The 23,801-nt window shown below is 29.5% G+C and overlaps 1 protein-coding gene across 1 annotated transcript in view; it reads right to left on the reverse strand.

The window, feature by feature from the left end:
• LOC123658489 (organic cation transporter protein-like) overlaps nt 1–19,810 on the reverse strand; it is a 39,542-nt gene extending 19,732 nt beyond the window's left edge. Inside the window, exon 1 of the mRNA XM_045593897.1 lies at nt 19,631–19,810. Coding sequence (XP_045449853.1) covers nt 19,631–19,703 — 73 coding nt within the window. The 5' untranslated portion in view covers nt 19,704–19,810. The remainder of the gene's footprint in view (nt 1–19,630) is intronic.
• Between the last annotated feature and the right edge of the window lie 3,991 nt (nt 19,811–23,801).

Raw genomic sequence — 23,801 nt, forward strand, 5'->3', positions numbered from 1 at the left:
TAATGTACGTAACAGACAACACTCTAGGAAGTTAAAATAAGCAGATACTAACTTAAAATAAGAGATACTTTTATTAAATAAGAGATATTTTTATTAGAGATGTTGTTATAAAAACGCTTACATTTATCTATCGGTATACGTATATATTATCGGTGAAAAAATATTCGTTCATTATATACTTGTATCCTCTTTAGTTTTACATTTTCCTCAAACAATCTGTCTTGTTCTCAAGAAATCTGTTCTTGATTTTATCGATTTTTTTCACGAGTAATAGCAATGTTACAATACTTTGCTAGATTATTCAAGATCATATAAGAAATATCTTTAAGTTTTCAGATGACGACTAACAGACACTAGATTCGGCTAATTACAAGAAATTTCGCTTGACAGATATTACAATCCGCAACCCTTGAAGTCTGAGACTATCGACAACGGGCGAAATAAACACGCATTTTACGCATATACGTTTGTGATAAATACAAAACGAGTTTCTAATGTTATTTAACTACTGCAAAATAATGCCAATACTTACTAAAACAAAATATACATTATTATTAAAATCTACTACGTAATAAACTAACAAGAAATATTAAAAATCAAACATTACAAATCTCTAGACATGCTATTTTTTATGGAATACAAGCGTTTAATAATCTGCCATCGGACTTAAAAGAAAAAATATAACTATAAAAACAATCTATAAAAATTTTCTTTTTACGTAATTTATTTATTGAGGCGTTGATATTAATATCTGTTTAAACATACTGTATCTATTGTGAAGGATTTAGGAACTGTTAGTACGGTTATTTGTTTTTTAATATTAAAGGAAATCTATTGAAAAAAACCACATACTATATACTCAAAGTTTATATGGACGAATTCAGAGACACAGTAACTGGTTGCACAATATACATGCATTCTTTACTTTGCAGTAAAATGTAAATCTGTTCTACCTGTTGCAAATAAGAATAATTAAACATACATAAATTCAGACGGACGGACAAATATAGATGCATTGCTTTATTTTATTTCATTAAAATATTTTGTAATATTGTAAATAGTAAAATGTGGAATGTTTCATATATTTATGTACCCACTTTCTGTTCCATTTAGCCTGTAATATCCCACTGCTCGGCAACGACCTCTTGCTCTATGTAGGAGAAGGGTTGGAGCTTAATCCACCACGTTGCTTCATTGCGAGTAGGCGGATATGTTCCCTACTATGAGTAACGATCGCTATCAGATATTTATGATAACAACGGGGACCGACGGCTTAACGTGCTCTCCGAGGCGCGGCCGGGAGACACACAAGAACAGACATGAAAACCGAAAAGAAATATTTGTACAAATACAAATATCCATCCCGAGCGGATGTCGAATCGAACCCGAAAACCGGTGTTTAGGGGTCGATTTCATGAATCGAATTAAATTAGCACTTTTTTCTGGCTTTTCGAAAATCGTCATTTTACTAGTATTGGGCAGCCTATAATTCTTACAATTACAGATTTATGTGCGAAATATGTTAATATAATTTTTATATACTCGTAAATTGACTATAATGCGTAAAATCATATTTTGTTACGCTTTGAATATGAAAATCTAACAATTTACGTAGCGGATAACGTTTAAGTGGTAATTCGGTGTTTTAAGCGACTACACGCATCACTACTCCAGAGCAATGAAATATAATATTCTTTTAGTGATATCTGTAAAATCGTATTTAAAAATCTGTCTTGTTTATCACCTCTTTTGTTTACCTTGTCGAGAAGACAAATTTGCATTACATAATATAGGCTCATTAATTTAAAAACGAAAAGACAATGCCTATTCTAAAAATAATAAAGGTATTGTAAGAATTTATTGTACGCAATTTATTACTAGGTATGCTCTAAGATTATTTTTGTCTAAGAAGTTGGTAACTTAACGTTACTAGTTCGGATTTTAACACGTTATTTGGTATCTATCAACATATCGGTGTTTTTTAAGCCCGATCAAACGTTAAATTGTTAAAATAACACAAGAAATTAAATGTTAACCAAAGGATATATTTTTAAAACATGAATAGGTACATAGCATTAATATCTAAAGATAATTTTGGGCATAAGAAAACCACGGCTGTTCTTGACGAAGTGCATTCAGGGCGTTGAATCTAAGGCCATTTTCGAGCATTGCGAGAGTTGTCGTCAAATTGCACAACTTTGCAAGTCAAGTCAACTACAATAATAAAATAATTAAGTCAATACATAATATTCATCAAATATCCATCACGAGCGGGAATCTAACCCTCAACTCACTTTGTATAAAATAAGTAAAACGCAAAACACAAAAGAAGTTATTAAAAGTCCTTTTGTTTATAGACTAGTATTTGTGCGTTAATTATTAGGTCTAGTCAGGTAAAAATTTCATCTATACTAATATTATAAACAGGAAAATTTGATTGTTTGTTTGCATTGAATAGGCTTCAAAACTACTAAACTGATTTGAAAAATTCTTTCACTGTTGGGAAGCTACACATATACAATTTATTTTTTTATTTTTTGTTAAATATCCGTGCAAGGTCAAAGCGTAATGCTAGTCTCATATAAGCTTGTAAAATCCAGCACCAATAATAATTATCGACTATTATATTGTTTAACCTTATGTAAGCAACACCACAAAGGTCGTATTGAATCAAAATCCTTTCGAAGAGATAGAATTTTTGTTAAGTTAAAAACTTGTGTGCACTTATGGCATTTTCCATTGAATGTTTTTTTTTTTAATAAATAAACAATATACAGTACCGTTATAATAAAATCGATTAAATTAGTTGCTTTACGGTACTCATTTCGTGATCGAATATAGCTCGCTTTTGCTAAAAATTAATTACTGTGACTGATCTCGATCTTCATCACCGATTTTAAAATTAATTTGCATTAATTCATTAATTTAAAATGCACAGTGATTGATGCCTTTATTAGTTTGGCATGTCACATTGTTTAAATTCAAAATTGATTTATCTACAGACGGATTTATGATTCTACGGATCGGTTTAAGCGTATTGCTAATTATGTGTAAATAATTGATAGCTCATTATAATTTATATGCTTAATATTTTAATGATGTCGAAGAAGAACGATGGAGGTGTTGAAAAGTCAAATATTTTCAAGTGTAAATCAATCGTTTTTAATAATTAATTAATCATTGTATTTATTTTTATTAGAAATTTCATCATTAGGTTATAAGTATTAAAATTTTATTTGTAAACATGTTTTGGCAGATCGTTTGGTAAAGAGGACAGACAGTTCATATAAGGACAACATGTCTTTAATTAGATATAACCTAGACTTTAAAACATAACCTTTTGTATTTATTTATTTTTTTGGTACAAAATTACGACCTAACTTTTTATTTGACGTTCAAATCGACACCAACAATTTAAACTACGTCAACTCGAATTTTAGATAAGTGTTAAGTTTTTTTTTAATGCGAACTTGATATAATGTGTACTAAAAATTGTGAAATTGCAATGAATAAATAAACTATTAAAGATACCTAATTTCAAATAAGTTTCTTAATAAATATAAAAGGTATCACGTTTTTTCCTTTTATAAGCCACTATTGTAAAGACCACTTTTATGAGATACCTTAGTATAAATTACTGGTGTCGAAATAAAAGAAACAAAAATTATAAAATACGCTCTCGTTGATAATTTTCAACGCAAGGCAAAAAGCGACCTACGAGTATTTCTTATTGTGCTGGATATACGTTTTATACACGTAGAAAATTGAAAACTATGTTATAATGTTAGATACGTTTTCGCGTAATACAAATCTTATCTTCTAATGACAAGTAAATTAGACGCGAACTGATCATTCCAACTGAAAACTCATTCAGAATTATACTTATAATAATTATACTATCTTATCGTTGTGGGTTATTGCGCGATAAACTAACACTGTGTTAGTTATGCTTAAGAGAATCCAATAAAAACAGTATATATGTACATATATCTGTTAGTATTAATTTTGTTTCACAAGCAACGCGGTTGCAAAAGCGTTAAGATTTAAGTTTATTTATGTCTCCTTATCTTTACATATGTCTTAAAAACAGGATATCTAGCAAAAAAAAAAATGTATTTTTTAAAATAGCTCTCATAGGTTTCGAGATTTTCAAGGTTAATATTAATTTATTTTTGCAGTATATTTATACTGGACGGAAATTACAATCGACAGATAACAGACAGAAAATATATATTTTTATTTTACTTTGATAGCCTAAGTTGGTATTAGAATTGTGAAATGTTATTGCGCTTTATTATTATTATTTTTTTTTTGGCGTCTAGTCTATCTATATTAACTTATCAGGATTTCGTGATCTAAGTAAAATTGCCTTGGATATAGTTATTGACATTTTCATTGATATCATGAATGACAAACTATAGTATTTGTAAATAAAGTCTAACTAACTCTTACGTATTCTATATATTGAATTTATTTATCTTAGGCAATATTGCTAGAAACGGAACAAGCGGATATTGCAAATTTAATAACGATAATATTAAATAGCAATAGCAAATAATGTATACCAACCAAATGCCAATTAGACATTCTGTAGATATGTTGGTAATAAAACATTATGATGTAGTGCAATACAGGAATTACATTACATTAACTCAATATGTTAGTACTTACGTACAACACAACACGAGAGATTAAATGAATTTTATTTTTAGATTACTTTTTGGCGGTTCGATAATTAAGTCTTAAAATTTTTAGTTTGTTTTATCTTTTATTGGTATGTTTTTTTTATGTCACTAGGTCAGCAAACAAGCGTACGGCTCACCTGATGGTAAGCGATTACCGTAGCTTAGAGACGCCTGCAACACCAGAAGCATCGCAAGCGCGTTGCCGACCCAATCCCCAATCCCCCCAGGAGCTCTGGTCACCTTACTCACCAACAGGAACACAATACTGCTTGAAAACAGTATTATTTTGCTGGGATCTTCTGTAAGGTCGAGGTACTACCCCAGTCGGGCTGCTCCATATTTTGAGCAGGAAATTCCTGTTGTGCCCTACCTCAGTTAAAAGAGTTAGTGGCATATAACCTATATTTATTATTTTCTAATTTAAATGTAAAAAGTAAAAACCTTAAAAAAAATAAGCAAATTAGCATAAAAAATTAGAATGGTAAAGTTATAGTTTTTATTTGACGTCAAAAAAGTTTAGAATAGAACCTGTTCACTTTAAATAAAAACAGTGATATTGTATGTTAATAGATATCTGAGAACATTGTATGTTCTCAGATATCTACTTCGGTTTTATCATATATTTTTTTTTGTATGAAAGTATCTCGTACACTACATCTTATACTATTAAACGAGCAATTCTTGTATATATATATAATCTGAATCTCGGAAACGGCTCCAACGATTTTCATGAAATTTAGTGTACAGGGGATTACGGGGGAGATAAATAAATCTAGCTAGGATTCATTTTTAGAAAATGTCGTTTTATCCCTGTTTTTAGGCAATGAAAAAATGGCTACAATATCGTTAGAATAAGAAGGTAAATTTCGCATCTGTCAATAAAGTTGTAATAAGCTCGGGGAAATCGGCCGATCGCGCTCGGCCGAAAAGATCATGGTTCGAATCCTCACGTATTCCACATCGATTATCGTTTTTTTTCTTTTATTTTTTCTAAAAAAAATAAAATCGAAAAATATTATTCATATTTTATCAATATGTAATTCGTATTTAAATATGATTTTCAAAAAACACGATTTACTAAAAATACCGAGCTAAGCTCGGTCACCCAGGTCCTACTAACTAATATATTGCAAAGGTGGTGCTAATTTAAGGGGGTTTGTTAACATCTACTAGATATAGAACACTTTATTAAGAATGGTGATTTTTATTCCGAAATATCGATTTCTCTCTGAAGTATTATTAACTAGCTGTGCCCGTAACTTCGTCCGCGTGGAATAGTGACTTTGGACGGTATTTTTGGGTATATCTTTTGGTTTGGAAAGAGGCCTATGCCCAGTAGTGGGATACTACAGGCTGAAGCATCTGATGATAAACTCTAGGTAGTCATCTTTACTACTCAGTCATAATTGTTCAACATTACCGCTCCTTACAAGATTGCAGTATTAAATATTTTCTATAAAATGTGATTCAAAGGTTACTGATTTATTTATAAAAATACATTAAACTACCTTAAACATTTAAAAAAGTACTTTTGGTTTCGGAGCGTTTGGAAACAATTTATATTAATTTACTATTAACTAACTTAATTTATATTAAAAAAAATGAAAGACATGTAACCGATTTGGAGGCTTTAATATCTCTGCTTAACTACTACAGTCTTGTGCCCAGCGGATGTCAGGGTGGGCCGACCAGACGCTGAGTTTGCGTCTCTTGCTTAATTCTATGAATCTTATACATTGTAACGTATCCTATGTTCTACCTAATCTAGAGCGGATGGACGAGTCGTAATTATAACTCCTCCATCCCTAAGAGGAAAATTATCGGAAGGATCGATTTGAGATTCATTCCGATGATTTTGCTTAAATAATAAACATTTTGGCGATTTTAGCCATATTATATATATAAAAAAAAAAAAACAAAAGACTTAAAATTACTAGAACTAATGTAACATATCCTAAAATTTCACTGAAGTTATTGTCTTTCTTATCATTCAAAACACTTTTAATCACTGCACTATGTTTCAACGAAAAGGCCATATATTTCACTTCATCTAAACTTATTCCTTTCATGTTGAGTACACATGCCCTAGATAGAGTCATATGCATTTTAATTGGTATCTTCTTAGCGACATTTGATTCTATTAGAGCTCGTTGGTGCATAGGAATTGGTCGCTGGTCGACAATGAACAGCACGGTTTTACAAGCGGTAAGTACTTTATTCCTTTCGCCAAAAGGTAAGGATATTTGGGAATAATGGTTACAGATTTGTTTTGTGGTTCATGAAAAATTGGTAATGAATAATCTTAAAATAATTATAATGGGAGTTATCTGTAATTGGTTGATGTAATATAGAGACTTAATACTAATGCTATTTCCATTTCACTTAGTCTAACAAATATAGTACGAAAGTTGCTTGTAAATACAATACATAGTTCCGTAAGATAAGTTACAAAAATTCAATTATTCTGCTTCACAGATACATCTTTCAGTTATATTAATAAAACGATCAAACATTTTAGAGACTGTTGTCAGTTTCTTTGAAATAATAATTTGGTTGTTAGGTATTTAGATTTGAGATAAGTTCATCGTATTTAACCGCATCATTATGATCCAGATTAGTAATTATTATTATTTTTATTACGGAACCAAAAGGATTTATAAAACCTCTCTTAGAATGTTTCTATGGTACTAGTTGTCTGTATTTTTCTATTGTTATATCGCGTAAAAAGTCTATGGATCTTAGTGCTTGTTAGTTCTTAAGAGTATGATGCATTCAAATCAATTATCCCACACATTTGTTGGTAATTTATGAAAATGTGATTTAAATCATTACTAGTTTGTTCTAATCTTACAAGCTTAACTATAGTCCAGTGGTCGGTTTGAATGTTTGCTTTCCCTTCCTTTACCATGGTGCAGCAGAACCTGCGGAGGACGTTTAACGTTAATAGGAGTTTTGGTGTTTCTGTCTCCAAGCTTTAGGGGTAAGATATTTCCCTCGGCACGTCCTATAACTCTTGCCTTCACATATCTTGGTTTATCTTTGCTTTTACGCTTATTAACGTCCTTTGCAAAAACAATTTCTCCTTCAGGAAACTCAATGTTAGCTTCACCACTTGTCTTTTTCCTAACCGTTTTCCTTTTTGCTACCATCTTACCCGTTAACAATACTCTGATCCGTTTTGCATGTTCCTTAACCATTTCCTGAAACGGGGCATCCTGGGTTTTTGTCAGCTGCAGAACAGGTTTAATGGGTTTTCTATCATATTTCATTTTCCGGCATGCTTCACAACTATTTATAACTGCTGTAACTGTCTCCTGCATTCTATTCCAATAGTAATTTCTACGAATCCGAACTAAAGTCTCCTTAATGCTCCGGTGGCATGTCTTTCCTTCATGATGTTTACTTATGATGGCTCTCTGTTCTCCTTCATCTTCAACATATTCTACCCGTTCTGTGCATTCATAGAAATTAACTAAACCATTTTCAAAAAGTTGAATAATTATATTACTGAATATTTTCCGATGTTCCTCTTCTTTAAAATAAATAAAATACTTTGTTTTCGGCTTTATGTATTGTTTTAATAATTCTTTTACTAACTCAGGTTTGCCTGTTGGTAAGAAAACTTTTAAGACCTTCTGTTTATCACGCGATAGATCTGTTACTTGCATATCGTTTTTGAGCCATGGAAAAACTAAAATCTGGTTAGGTTTGGTGTCTATGGCCTCATTCAAAATTGGTATTCCAGATAGCCCTGAATTCAAGTCTGAATGAATCTTTTCCAATCTACTAGACTCTGATCGCACAGGATAGCCATTTTTATTTACATTTTCATTAGGAATTTCTATAGAACTAGCTGTTGCTGTTTGACTTAAATCTGATATAGTCATTGCTGATGAATCACCGCAATCTAGGCTTTGATCAACACTAACTACTTGTGACTGATTTTCTTCATCTGAATTTAAGGCGTTGATTTTTGCATCAGCATCATAACAGTAATTGATATCATTTGAACATTCATTGTCGTAATAATAATGTTCATCACATGGAAAATTCTCTTCACAGTTAGTCATGGTTAATTTATTTAAATTAAATTCTTGTTGCATTTTTGGCTGAGCTGTTCTCATGGATACATCATTGGTTTGTTGTTGAGGTTGTGGTGGCTTGAAGCTAAATTGCTGAGGGGGTTCGTACCCTAGTTGTTGTGGGGGCTTATACCCGAACTGCTGTGGGGGTTTGTACCCAATTTGTTGCGATCGGAAACCTAAATGAGGTCTAAAACCGAACGATGGCCTTGGTAGTGGACCTTGACTTTGAATTTGAGGTGCCTTTTGAGAATTATTAAAATTAAATTTAGAATAAAAAGGTAAGCTGGGCTTGTGACCAAATGGTTGTGTAATCGGTGGCCATGAACCCATAATTTGGCTATTACCATGTACATGATTACGCATTTTATATTGCTCTAAGAAGTTTACTTCCTCGAGAACAATACTTAAAGCTGCTTCTAAAGTTGTGGGTGATTTAAGCCTAACTATACGCACCATATTTTCCGGGAGGTTATATAAAAACACATTTAAAGCTGTATTATTATAAATAACCGACTTCGCAAGTTTTAAATCTGGATCATGGATTGAATTGACCTTCGACATTAATAATGAACGAACACCTTGTATTCTATTACAAAATTCGAGAAAGGTTTCACCTGGATTAATTTTTAAAGATTCTAACTCAATATTAATGCACTCTTCACTGCGAGGGTCTCCAAAATGTTGGATTAACAGAGTTTTTAAAGTGGACCATGTTACAATGTCCTCTCGTTCAGATAAAAGCGCAGTTGCATCATCTCTTAGTCTACTCGTTAAAGCATGAAAAACGTAAAGATTTTGTTCCTCGTTACCATTATAACGTTCAATCACGTATTGACATCTTTGTAAATAAAGATTTAACTGTCTTTTATCACCACTATATAGCGGAATTAAATCTAAAATTTCTTTTGGTATTAGTGATACGGTTGTGGTTGTCATGATTATAGATTAATGAAATGATCAGAGGATGCAACTGTCTTAAATATAAAACACTTTCAAAAGAGAAAAAAAAAATCACACATACAATAAAATAAAATGGTAATAAAAATCAAATTTAGAAATTAAACAAAAATTGTAAAATATAATTTGTAAATTTATAAAATAATGTATTGTAAGATCATTTAATAAAATGTAAGCCTTTAATATAAATTTAAACTTATTATATGTTTAATTATATAACAATTTAACAATTATTATTTAATTTATTTAATTCAATCAAAATTTAATTTTAGAAAATTATGTGTCATAACTTCATAACACTTTAATATTATAACAATTTATTAATTTGATTTATTCAATTCAATATTAATTTTATTTTCTTAAACAAAATATCATAACACTTTAATATTATAACAATTTAATACAATTTAATTTCTTAAAAACAATTTGAAATTTATTTTCTTAAATAAAATATCATAACACTTTAATATTATAACAATTTATTAATTTAATTTATTTCATTCAATTTCAATTTTATTTTCTTAAAAAAAAATATCATAACACTAAAGTTATAACAATTTATTAATTAATTTTTATTTAATTCAATTCAAAATTTAATTTTATAAAATGAAATATGATAACATTAATATTATAAAAATTTAATATTATTTAATTTCTTTAATACAATTCGAACTTTAATATTTAATTTAATGAAGTATCTATGTTCCTTACTACTCTATGTTCCTATTCTAAGAAAGATAAGACCGAATAATTTCATACGGAGATATCAATTTCACAACGTTATAATGAGCAAGGTTTGATCTCAAGAATAACAATAACTTAACCGCTACTCCCATATTCTGTCTTCTCTGCTTCTCGAGACACAAAAGAATTTTTATTTGGTCCGAAGGATCTCTGTTCACGTAGAATATTCGCGTAATTTTTGTAGACGAATTTCGACGTCGAAAAACACGAAAACTACGGAGTCTATAAGAGAATCCTCACCGGCTGCGCCACTTTTGGTTTCGGAGCGTTTGGAAACAATTTATATTAATTTACTATTAACTAACTTAATTTATATTAAAAAAAATGAAAGACATGTAACCGATTTGGAGGCTTTAATATCTCTGCTTAACTACTACAGTCTTGTGCCCAGCGGATGTCAGGGTGGGCCGACCAGACGCTGAGTTTGCGTCTCTTGCTTAATTCTATGAATCTTATACATTGTAACGTATCCTATGTTCTACCTAATCTAGAGCGGATGGACGAGTCGTAATTATAACTAAGTACAAAATATTTTTTGTTTGTGTTCGTAAAAGTACCATGATTGTGGGTTATTTTGTATTAGTTTATAAAAAGTAAGTATATAGAAACAATAATTAATTATACTTTGTACTTATTGTCTTCTAATGTTTACGCGAATGTCATCCCTTATAATAAAATAACTTTTTCGGATTTTATCGCGGTTTATTAAGTTTTTTAGGTGCCCGACGTTTTCGTTGCTCATACTTTAGAGCAACCATGGTCACGGACTGTACCTTATACCTTTTTTAAGTCAGTTTTTAAGCCTGTTTATCATGTAACGTTTTTTACTAGTACTAGTGTCCATTAATCAAATTACGTAGTAGTCTTAATATTTCTTATATAGCTTATTAAAAATTAATAACAATAGTAATATATTATTTTTAATTACACCTATGTCAAATCAAAATCTAATAATACTATGCCCCCGGAAGTCCGATACCGCTTCCGACATGTACATACACTGTACATATACCTTGATCCCGTGCAACCGGTTAGTCTAGTTAATAACCGATCGTTCAATATCAATCGTAATTAGAAATGCTAAAACAAAGGTAAGGGGCTCGTAAGAAAATGTCAATCTCGGGTTTGACAATTTGACATACTAGTTTAAATTGTTTTATTTTTTTATTTTTTTGCGTTAATTGGTGAAGGCTAAAAATTGTTGTTTTACAGTTTAAACGAACAAAACGTTTACCATAAATTAATGTTAAAAATTTACTTTGTCCATGACGCTCTAGGGATAAAATTTACTATCGGTTTTATTTGTTTTCTTTATACTTATATTATACACATACAAAGTCGCATGTATCTATCATATTTTTTACTATATAAATAGTACCTAACAAATGGTAATGAATTAACTTCGTCAGAAAAAGTTTATCAGAATACCAATTTTTAAATCAAACTGCATGTAATATATATAAGTAAATGAAAATGCAATTAAGTATTGTGATTGTACTATTTACGATACGCAAGAAAAAAAGTAAGATTGTTTCAGCTACATCTACCTATAAACCTCTAAAATCTATTGCGTTTATTTCTTTTCGCCTTTTTAGGTAGATTTGTTGTAATATCGGCTGTTATTTTTATTTTATAAGTAAATTTTCCTTTTTTTGTACCAGACTAAAATATCTTGATCTTGAACGTATTACAAACATAGTTTTGTCGAGGTTAGCAATGCAAGACAAGGCAAATCACTATGTAGATTCATTAGTGTAAGTATACCAACACACTTGCATATAATATGTCACCATCAAATATGTTCAGATTGATTTTGATACGATTCAAATTGTCTCAAACTCTTCACATTTTTAGATTATAAGCAAAATTAGTTACGGTTGAAGACAACTTCATAAAAAAGAATATACGGTTAACTTCATGATAAACGTACCCAAAATCAAAAAATGAAAAAAAAAATCATAATTTTGTACCACAAAAATTAAAGCAATTATAGGCAAATTAAATTTAAATTCACGTAGATAATTTTACACAGCACGCATTTAAAATTCACTTTAAAAATCTAATAAAAATATTGTGAGATAGTTAAAAACATTGGTTCGACTATTAAATTATATTTGCAAATATATAAATAGTTAAAAGTAGTTAAGATACCTAAGATGACTTAAGAATTCTTTCTACAGTGTAACTTCGACTATTCTTGTAAATCGTGATCATGTTATTGTGATGTTGTGAGTGAGTACATGCGATATCGCAGTGATGTGATTAAAACATATCGTGTCATGTCTCTAATACTCGGTTTCCATATATTTTTTTTCATTTAAAGTAACTTTTCAGAATAAAGGACCCGAGTTTCTGTCGGATCGGTCGCATACCTTTTTCTAAACAAACCGTTTTAATTTTGTTAAGTTCGGTAGCTAAAAAATTATTATTTTGACGGTTCTTTCAACAAAGAAAGTGTCATTTGTTAGTAATAGTAGTAATAATATAATCATATTTATTGACTTACGACACTAGTACTGTTGTTGCATTCATTTATCGTTATGAATGGGTGTTGATTTTGTATAAAAAAGGTTTAGGCTAAATGAAAAAAAAATGACGATTTTATGTCCAGGTTACAAGGACTGTTTTGTTTGTAAAGAGTTATAATTAAACGACTTCCAAAAAAGTAGGAGGTTCTCAATTCGACTGTATTTTTTTATGTGTGTTATTTCAGAACTTTTGACTGGGTGGACTGATTTCGATAAAAAAAAATCGAAAGGACGTGCGTGTCATTTGGTCCCATTTCAATTTATTTGAAATCTAACAACTACTTTTCGAGCTATATCTAATACTGCATTTTTACTTGACCATTTTTTCGTCGACCTAATACGTTGTATTATACCGCATAACTTTTTACTGGGTGTACCGATTTTGATGATTTTTAATTTAATCGAAAGCTAGTGTTTATCGTGTGATCACGTTTAAATGATAATTTCATCGAGATTTGATTAAAACTTTTTGAGTAATCTTTGATAATGCGTATTTACCTGACTATTTTTTCGTCTACCTATGTCGTATTACTTGTCGATGTAATTGAAGTCGGTTTTTTTTCGTTAGCCTGCAAACATAATTATTCTTGCATATGAATATTGTTTATTATATCTGTGTGAAAAGTATAACGTTAAATTATGTTTCGTACTCGTATAAGGACTTGTCTAAATTCGGTGTAAAAATAAATGCTTCTGTTTGTTCACATAATTATTATCTACATATTAATCATGAATGAAGCAAAAAGTATATACTTTTGCTCAGAGTGCTCAGAGTAAAAAGGGGTTTTTAAAAAAATTGCGCGGATGGAGGAGTATGAAATTTCGCACACTTATATTAGTTTATCTAGAGAAGGAGTGCAGAATGCAGTATATTTTAATAAAACAATCATTACACACATTACCATGTATTTGAAACACAGTAATATACACTTATTTGTTTATTATTATAGAAGTATAGTCTTTGACAACAGAACCTTAATAATGTTCAAACTTATAATTTAAATTAATTATGGTCAAATTTCGAGTTTTGGGCGAACAGTAGTTGTCTTTATTATATTTACGAAATATAATTTCACAAAAGTTTACTCTCCATAGCTTTATTTACATTTAAAAGCACATTAAACAAATTTATATATAGTTAACAAATAAGTAGGAAGGATATATGTTAGAACCAGTTTTGATTTCATTGAAGATGTTTGGAACTTTGACAAAGTACGACTAACTCTAGCATTAATAGGACAGGAAAGAATAAATTAAGAAGGATGGTACTGTTTGTAATTTTTAATGACTTCCGTTATTCTGACAATATTAGGTACCTACTTCTTTGTTTTTCTTAGATAAGGAACAACGCGGATTATATAGTAGCTTCTGCCTTGTTGTGTGATATTGTCAGGTACTTTCAGAAATTCAGCAAGAAAATAAATACTATTTTGTTAATATATATTTATATTGTGGTGGTTGCGTAGTGGACTGTATAAACCTGTATTGATAGACGTGTATCTTAACATGTTTTCTTGCTGCACTTCTATTAAATTTACCTTAACCTAATAATAATTTTACTGTTAATTAATTTTAAACATACTAATATTTCAATCAAAATTGACAGTATCGTACAATATTTAAATACTGTACAATTTCGCAATATTTTTTATTAATTGGATTTTGCGAGAATTGGATTTCCGCTTTAACGGAAAAATGTTCCTATTGTTTCGGAAATAATATGCTTTTTTAAATAGCTTTAAATACATTTATTTGTAAATTAAATACAACTGTATCAGTATCTAAAATATATACACTTATTAATATACTAGCTGCCCGGACAGACTTCGTTCTGTCAAAAGTTAATAGTAAAGTTTTTTTTTTAGTATTAAAAGCTTCCGCGGGCCTTAAGGAACATACAAAAACAAAATCAGTGGAATTAGTTGAGCCATTCTCGAGTTACGCGCTTAGCAACATTCATTTTTATTTATATAGATTAATTATACAATATTGAAATATTTTTAAAAAACCACGTATTAACGTACCAAAGTACGTGTAAAATCGACTGCTGCTTCAGGTTAAATAAACCTATAATTCAAGTTGTTTTTTAGTTAATACATTTCATCACATATATTAAAATATTCACTAAATCCATAACTTAATGGAAATTAACTATTTACCTTGACAGATTATGGAATATTCTCTTAGTATATGGTAAGTTTTGTAGGTTTGGTTTAGAAATTGTTTTCTTAATTTTACCTTTGTTTATGTTCACAATTATAAGAATATATGGCGACGCGTTGGAGCAATGGTTATAGCACTGGTTTGTGGCTGTTGCGCTGGCGGTTGCGGGTTTGATCCCTGCATATGACAAAAATTCGTATTGCCCATACAGAAGTTTGCCGTGGTCTGGGTGTATATGCAGTCCTTATGGGTCTTCCCACCGTGCCTCGGAGAGCATGTTAAGCAGTCGGTCCCGTTGTTATCATATAAACCTGATAGCGATTGTTATTCATAGTATTCGCCAACCCGTATTGGAACAGCGTGGTAGATGAAGCTCTAATCCGTCTCCTACATGGGGTAAGAGGCTTTCGCCCAGCAGTGGGATATTACAGGCCCAAGCGTGTATAAGGATATACTTGCATATAAAATACAATGTGAAGGTATGTATTTACATTGATTTAAACTCTACTCACGAACATTCTTGAGAGGTACATCGTAAAGCAAAAGTTGTTTTATGCAGTCTCTTGCGAAAATTTCGTTTTACCAGTTATGTCGAAATAAGTTTAAAATTGACATTACAATCACGACTTAGTATATTAGCTTAATAATTTAACCTTTATTTTAATATAACGACCCTTTCACCAAGTTTTAAATACATAATATATATATAACAAACACGGCATAAACTAATGCAGAACATATATCTAAATAATTAAATTATCTAAATATAAATTTATATTTATATGTAGGTTTATATTTATATTAGCTGACTCGGCAAACGTTGTCTTGCCGCTAAATGCTATTTAAAAATAAAAAATAGGGGTTTGTGGTAGAAGAGTGAAAATTTAGGGTTGTATGTATTTTTCAACGCCAAATCATAATAAAATAAACATAAATGATTTTTCTAAAAAAAATTAAAAAAATTAGGGGTGGATTACCCTTGATGTTGTTCGATTCTGAGACCTACCCAATATGCATACGAAATTTCATGAAATCGGTCAAGCCGTATCGGAGGAGTTTAACTACAAACACCGCGACACGAGAATTTTATATATATATATATATATATATATATATATATATGTATATTTGTGTATATATATATATATATATATATACAAAATTTTACATATACATACATCCATAAATAGAAATAGAATTTGTTTTTTTTTTTTAAATATTATTTGTTTGATTGCAACTATCCATAGTTTATACGAATATTATAACGCAAAAAAGTTTGTTTGAATTGAAAAATTGTTTTTGTTAGATTATACCATTAGGGAATATAAAAATATCAATACATTTATTCTTCAAATTGCGGGCCACAGCTAATCTTTATTGTAAAGTATAATGCAGATTTGTATTGAAAATTTAGTATAACATAGTTTAGTAAGGTCGTCATCATCCATTAATCCTTTTCCCCCCTTTCCCGCATTATCTATAGAATAAGTGTTAAATAATGTGGGAATGGCTTTTGAGTACAGTAACTATTTATAAACAATACTATTTTTTTACTGTAAATTACGTTATAATAAGTAATAAAGAAAAAAAAATCCTTTGTATGCTGTGACCGCTGCGCTAACGCGTCGTTAATTTTAAGAAACTATTTGTATTTAAATCCTTATTAATATTATAAATGCAAAAGTAACTCTGTCTGTCTGTCTGTCTATCACACTAAAACTACTGAACCGATTTAAATGAAATTTGGTACACAGTCTAGAGCTTGGGAAAGGCTACTTTTTAAAGGGGTGTAAGAGGTTGAAAGGTGGGCATGAAAAGTTGTATCGAAGTATCACCGTTCTTAGAGCGAGAAGCTTGAAACTTATTTTTTAGGCTGTTGAATCGATATAAATAAATATGACATTCAGTGTTTGTAAAAGTTTTACTCTCAAGGGTGTAAAATAACAATAGGGAATAGAGGATGAAAGTTTGTATGGAAATATGTAAGGTGTGAATGTTTTATTAGTTTACGAGAAGAGACAAAATATTAGAGCTATTCTGATATCCAAAATAAACTAAAAGATGTATCCAAAAAATGATGTCTAAAGTCACTATTCCACGCGGACGAAGTCGCGGGCACAGCTAGTAATCCATATTTAAAAAAAAAACAGCCATTTAATCGTTCTGGTTGTGTTATTAATATAAACATAATTGTATTTGCTCGCAAACGAAAAAAAACGACTTCAATTACATCGACAAGTAATACAACGTAGGTAGACGAAAAAATAGTCAAGTAACTACGCGTTATCAAAGATTAATCAAAAAGTAGTTATCAGATCTCGATAAAATTTATATGTAAACACATGATAAACACCAGCTTTCGATTAAATTAAAAATCATCAAAATACACTCAGTAAAAAGTTATGCGGTATAATACAACGTAAGTCGACGAACGCTCCACCCAGTCAAAAGTTCTGAAGTAACATACATAAAAAAATACAGTCGAACTGAGAACCTCCTCCTTTTTTGGAAGTCTCACTATATGTTTAGGTCTATTTCTTATATTTATCAAACAATTAATTACATAATTTTAATTGTGAATTGTAAATATGTATAATATTTTGTATAAATAAAGTTTATATATAGTGATAAATTAAAAAAAAAAAAAAAAAAAAAAAACATAATTAATGTCTCGATATAATGTTGTTTAAGCGTTTAAAAATAAAATAAGGTTTTGAAGCCAATTTTATGTATCTATATTCACATACGTCCTTGGTTAATTTAGATTATATTCATGTAAACTATTTAAACAACTATTATTTTAATGTAACTAATAATTTTATCAACTGAAAATTATCACATTTAACTACCCCATTACATAATTCAAAAACCTGGTTTTATTCAATTTAGTAAAAACCTGGTTATTTAAAATTATATCAGAGGTTTATTCAATTGTCATAAAATGTCCTTGGTTCATTATATTATATTTATACTAACTAAACCAACTATTATACTACTATTATTTTTTTTACCTTAATTATTGTTATTAAGTATATATTATTGTTTCTTTCTCTATATCCTTGTGCATCCCATTTTATTTTTTCTTATTTTATATAAATCAATTAATAAAAATTCTTTTTTATGGTAAACGTTGATATATCTATGCAAATAAATAAAATCGGAGTGTCTGTTTGTAATATTAAAATAACCGCTTTTTTAGTAAATTCATATGTATGTTTACACGGTACATATACCAAAATAACATGTGGTATAATTTTTGTCTGTCTATCTGTCTGTTTGTTCCGGCTATTCTCTTAAACAGCTGGACCGATTTTGACGGGACTTTCACTGGCAGATATCTTATGTAATAAAGAGTAGCTAAGATTTTAGATTTTTTTTTTCTTTAGAATTTTATTTTATTTTATAACTCTGCGAACTGAACTATAACTATTTTGTTAAATTTCACGCGGATGAAGTCGCGGGCACAGCTAGTCACTTATAAAACTATCATCTTTTAACAAGACACATGTTGTTGTGGAGTATAATTTAGAACAGAAAATAACTGACACATGTATATTTCTAATACTTGATTAATAGCAATATGTATGTATGTAATCAAAGGACTGATTATTTTATCTAATGAAAGTAATATTTAACTAATCTATCAATTAATTCATTGTTAAAAATCTTTTAAAATTACCATTGTGTTATTAAATTTGCATACCATTTCACGTTTTACTTTAAAAAAAAATCCTTGCTGTGCAATAAATAGTATACTAGCTACGTCAACAAAACACGAATTAAGATCTTTAAGAATAAACAAATTTTCTTATTTGTATATTTTTCTAATTCACAGTTGGGCTCTACGCTGGTCCAATGTAAATTTACGTATATCCATGTGTAAGAATTTCCGGTACGTTTTCTTAAAACGTTTTCCTTAACATTGAAAGTGAAATAATTTCTCAGTTTCAGTTACCCCGGTTTTGAGTCTAAGCGAAAGATTAAGATCCAGGCCGCTCATAAAAATTACAAAATAAGTAGGTTTCTAATTTTTATGTCGGTATTGCCCTTTGTTTCGTATTATTACAGTTTAATAATATCGCTTTAATATTTTACGAAATCGCTTATCCCTAGTCACTTCGAGGTCAACGCATATTGGTATCAACCTTTTATTAACGCAATTAACATTAAATAAATGTTCTGATTGGCACAAAATCTGTGTCACTTGCAGAGAGAAACAATATCCTTTTTCTTATTGATAAAGTGTAATTAAGATTAAATAATATATTGCCATATTGATATAGAATAATATTTTTCTATCCCACTAAAAATATGCTTGACTTTAAACGTTATCTTAAAGAAAAATGTCTAATAAAATCGTTTGATGAGTGAATTCTCTCAACCAGATAACGGAACAAAAGTTATATATAATAGTGTAAATGATGAATTTATAACTAAAAATTACGTATAAAAACAAACAAGTACTTACTTTTAAAGAGCCCCATTTTGAAACACTTTCTCATTATATCTGGGAAGGTATTTAATTTATTAACGTCTCCCATTTATAATTAACACTCGAATTTCGTATATTAAAGAGCGGTATAGTTCTTTACACGATGTAAGTATTGTTTGAAGTGTGTGTAGCACCGGATCGCTACGAATTATAGCATGCGACTGAAGGAACCGGCGCAGACGCAAACGGCACCGGACTCGCGACCTCGCTCATTGCCACTCTACATGGAAACCGCATCCATGGATTATCCAATTAAAATAGAATTTCGTCACTTTCGATGTAAACAAACATAACTACTTGTTGGTAGTGGTTAATACAGTTATTTTTAAATTATTATATTTCTTTCCGACCATTGTATAATTATAGTTTGATATAAAAGGATAACAGAAGGTAATATCAAAACAATATTTCATGATAACTTGTCAGAAAAAATAATTTACTATTTTATTTGTAATAATTACGCTATTCGTTTTATTGTTTGAGAAAAAAAAAGGTGTAATGAGATAAAATTAAATTGTTAAGCAAGTTTTCATTACTCTGTTTATTTGTAGTTAAACATAGACTTTTTATTTTAAAAAAAGAAGTTACATTTTTATCACACATCTCTGAAAATAATTAAAAACAAGCTTTATGCAAGAAAATATATTTCGGTTGCTTTCGGAAAAACATAATTTTCTGAAACAATTTATAAAAAAGACTTAGTAGTGGTAATTAATTTATAAATAAAAGTAATATCAACAAACTACCAAATACTATTTTATGCTTTTCGTAGAGTAGTAGACTTGTTAATAGTAATAATTAGTATGAAAATGCATGCATTGAATTAAATATGATATAGTACTGACTATTGACCAAAGACACGTCATGTATCCTATTTAATAACACGCATAAAGTATTTAAGAATTGTATCGATGATAATAACATCATTATCTTTTAAAGGTTATTTATTGGAATACCCTGGTAAATTGATAACGTAGATCTTAATCAAAGGTCACCTGTTTGATATTGTAAATAGATAGTATTGAATCACTAAATTTTAAGGTGTTAAATATGGTTAAATAATTGTGTTTGCTCGCAAACGAAAAAAAAAACCGACTTCAATTACATCGACGAGTAATACAACCTAGATCGACGAAAAAATAGTCAAGTAACTACGCGTTATCAAAGATTACTCAAAAAGTAGTTATCAGATCTCAGTAAAATTTATATGTGACCACATGACAAACATCAGCTTTTGATTAAATTAAAAATTATTAAATCGGTACACCCAGTAAAAAGACATTGCGGATTTTCAAGAAGTTCCCTCGATTTCTCTGGGATCCCATCATCAGATCCTGGTTTCTTTATCACGGTACCAAACTAGGGAGATCCCCTTTCCAACAAAAAAAGAATTATCAAAATCGGTACACCCAGTAAAAAGTTATTGCGGATTTTCAAGAAGTTCCCTCGATTTCTCTGAGATTCCATCATCAGATCCTGGTTTCCTTATCATGGTACTAAACTAGGGATATCTCCTTTCCAACAAAAAAAGAATTATCAAAATCGGTACATCCAGTTGAAAGTTATGCGGTATAATACAATGTAGGTCGACGAAAAAAGCATCAAGTAAAAACGCATTATTAGATATAACTCGAAAAGTAGTTGTTAGATCTCAAATAAATTTAAATGGGACCAATTGACACACACCACCTTTCGATTAAAAAAAAAATTGTCGAAATCGGTCCACACGATCAAAAGTTCTGATGTAACATACATAAAAAAAAAAATACAGTCGAATTGAGAAACTCCTCCTTTTTTGGAAGTCGGTTAAAAATAGTTTATGAAACCTGATCTGGTTTGGTAGAACTGTGTGAAATGGGTTGTGAGTTCAGTTTGAATTTTTAACAATATGAAAATAGAGTCTCAACAGAATAGATGGGCATTACTACTTTCGAGATAACGCTCGCAACCGATAAATAACATAAATTAGTAGCATATTAATTAATCTTACGAAAAATATATACAAAAGTATCTAATAAAATACATGTCTGCTCTCCAACGTATGTACCTACAAATTGTTTTTAATATTTGCAAAACTACATGTTTTACGAGTATTATCTACCTAATTTACTGAATATACGTAGTAATAAAAAAACATCCAAAAAATACACCGTTATATTTATAAAAAGAAAAACAAACAATTGTTTTGCTTTATAACATAACCGTGATCATGCAATTGATAAGCAATCAGTGGCCAATACAATAAAAATATTTATAAAGTTCAGGAGAAGTAACAATTACTTCACATACAGATATCTACTTCTCTTATAAATAAATACATTTTATTCAAAAAACAAATGTCGTTTATGCACTTTATTGGAGTGCTTTGTTGGAGTTTCTAGAAATAAACTCTATATATCTCTAACTACTAATATGTTACGTTCTTATTACTTTTTTATTTGAAGTATAATTAATTACCTATGTTGGGTTATGAACAAAAAATAAGGACGAATCTAAAACACGATAAAGTTGTTGTAGTAAATTAAAAACCTCGGATGATATCTCACGGGTTGTTGCACTTGAACAGAACATTGAGCATCTACCGCGGAAATTAGATGCAGATAATAAGGAAAATATTTAGGAAATAGTCTCTTTAGATAGGAATAAGAAAATCGTAGTATTATGTAAATATGTTCATAAAAATAATAAGTTACTAAAAGTGTAAAAAAAGAGAGACGATGAAAATCCTTTTGCAGTCTCCAATAAAATATCTTTGAACTAATCCTAAACTTGTAACATGTATAAGTTTCGTCTATCTTTTATATATTATTAATAGAAATTTGTGCCAATGTTAAAATTATGATTTATTTATTATTAAAACATAGTGACACTAACTGGGGAACAGTTTGGTAAAACATCGATACAGTTTGGTTTATATATCTGTAAAAAATAGTATGTAAGTAATATTCATAGACTTAAATAAATAGGTAACAATATTTGAACACAAATAATTTTTAGTTTTTGATAAGAAAATTGAAAGTTTAAAAAATATTCGTGTAGATATAGCATATATACTTTTTACATTTTGAACAACAATTTAAATTATTCATCTATGACAAAGACTTCGCATCTTCGATTATATATTAAACGTTATGATTTTTATCAAATCTTGAAATTTTATTTTTTGAAAACTGGTCCTTACTTTGTTTTTTTCTTTTCTGCAAAAATTTTCGAACCTTGTTACAATCGCTTGAAGTAGTCCACCAAATTATTTAATTATTTTTTGTAGAAAACTAGATCAGGGCCTGTTTCACCCGTTGCTGATAGCGATATTTGACAATGACGATACAAATAGACTTTGAATTCAATTAATAAAATGCAATTTTAATATATGCGAATAGAAATATCTCACAAATATAGTAGAATTCGACGGTAAAAAAGAATAATTAATTAAAAAGAAAATACTGTCAGATCCTGTTATCTGTCAATCAGCGCTATCCAAAATTTGTGAAACAGGCCCCAAATTAAATTAAATAAAAATAAATTTTGTCTCACAGTCAGAAAGTTTTACATTTTTTTTTGTGATAAAACACACTAACAATAACAAGTCAGTTTAATCGCATCAATAAATATCAAATCAACATTTTAAATGAATTATATTTTTCTTGTTAATTTTCAAGAAGTATTATGTTTTTTTTTCTTATTTAAAAATATACTAGTAACCCGCCCCATCTTTGCACGGTTGCAAAAACTATCAGTGTTCCTCTATTATATTACGCATGTCTTATACATAAAAACCTTCCTCTGGAATCACTCTATTTACTGAAAAAAACCGCATCAAAATCCGTTGCGTAGTTTTAAGCATATAGAGACAGCGGGGAGCGACTTTGTTTTATACTATGTAATGATATATCACGAAATAATCACCCTATTCGCTGCTAGATGGCGCTCTATATCTTTATGTAAACTTCATAATTTTAGGGTAAAGACTGTCTTTGGGTGAAACGATAATCTCAAAACCTTATTATTTTAAGTTGTGTAATAAAGTTTTAAAATAATAAATAAATAAAATAAAAACATGTATGATATGACGCTAAAACTATGTTATGATGTTGTTATAATCAATAAAATAATCATTTGAAAAAAAAAACTCGCCTGCGTGAAGAAC

The sequence above is a fragment of the Melitaea cinxia genome, chromosome 12, assembly GCF_905220565.1.
Source record: "Melitaea cinxia chromosome 12, ilMelCinx1.1, whole genome shotgun sequence".
Classification (NCBI taxonomy): Eukaryota; Metazoa; Arthropoda; class Insecta; order Lepidoptera; family Nymphalidae; genus Melitaea; species Melitaea cinxia.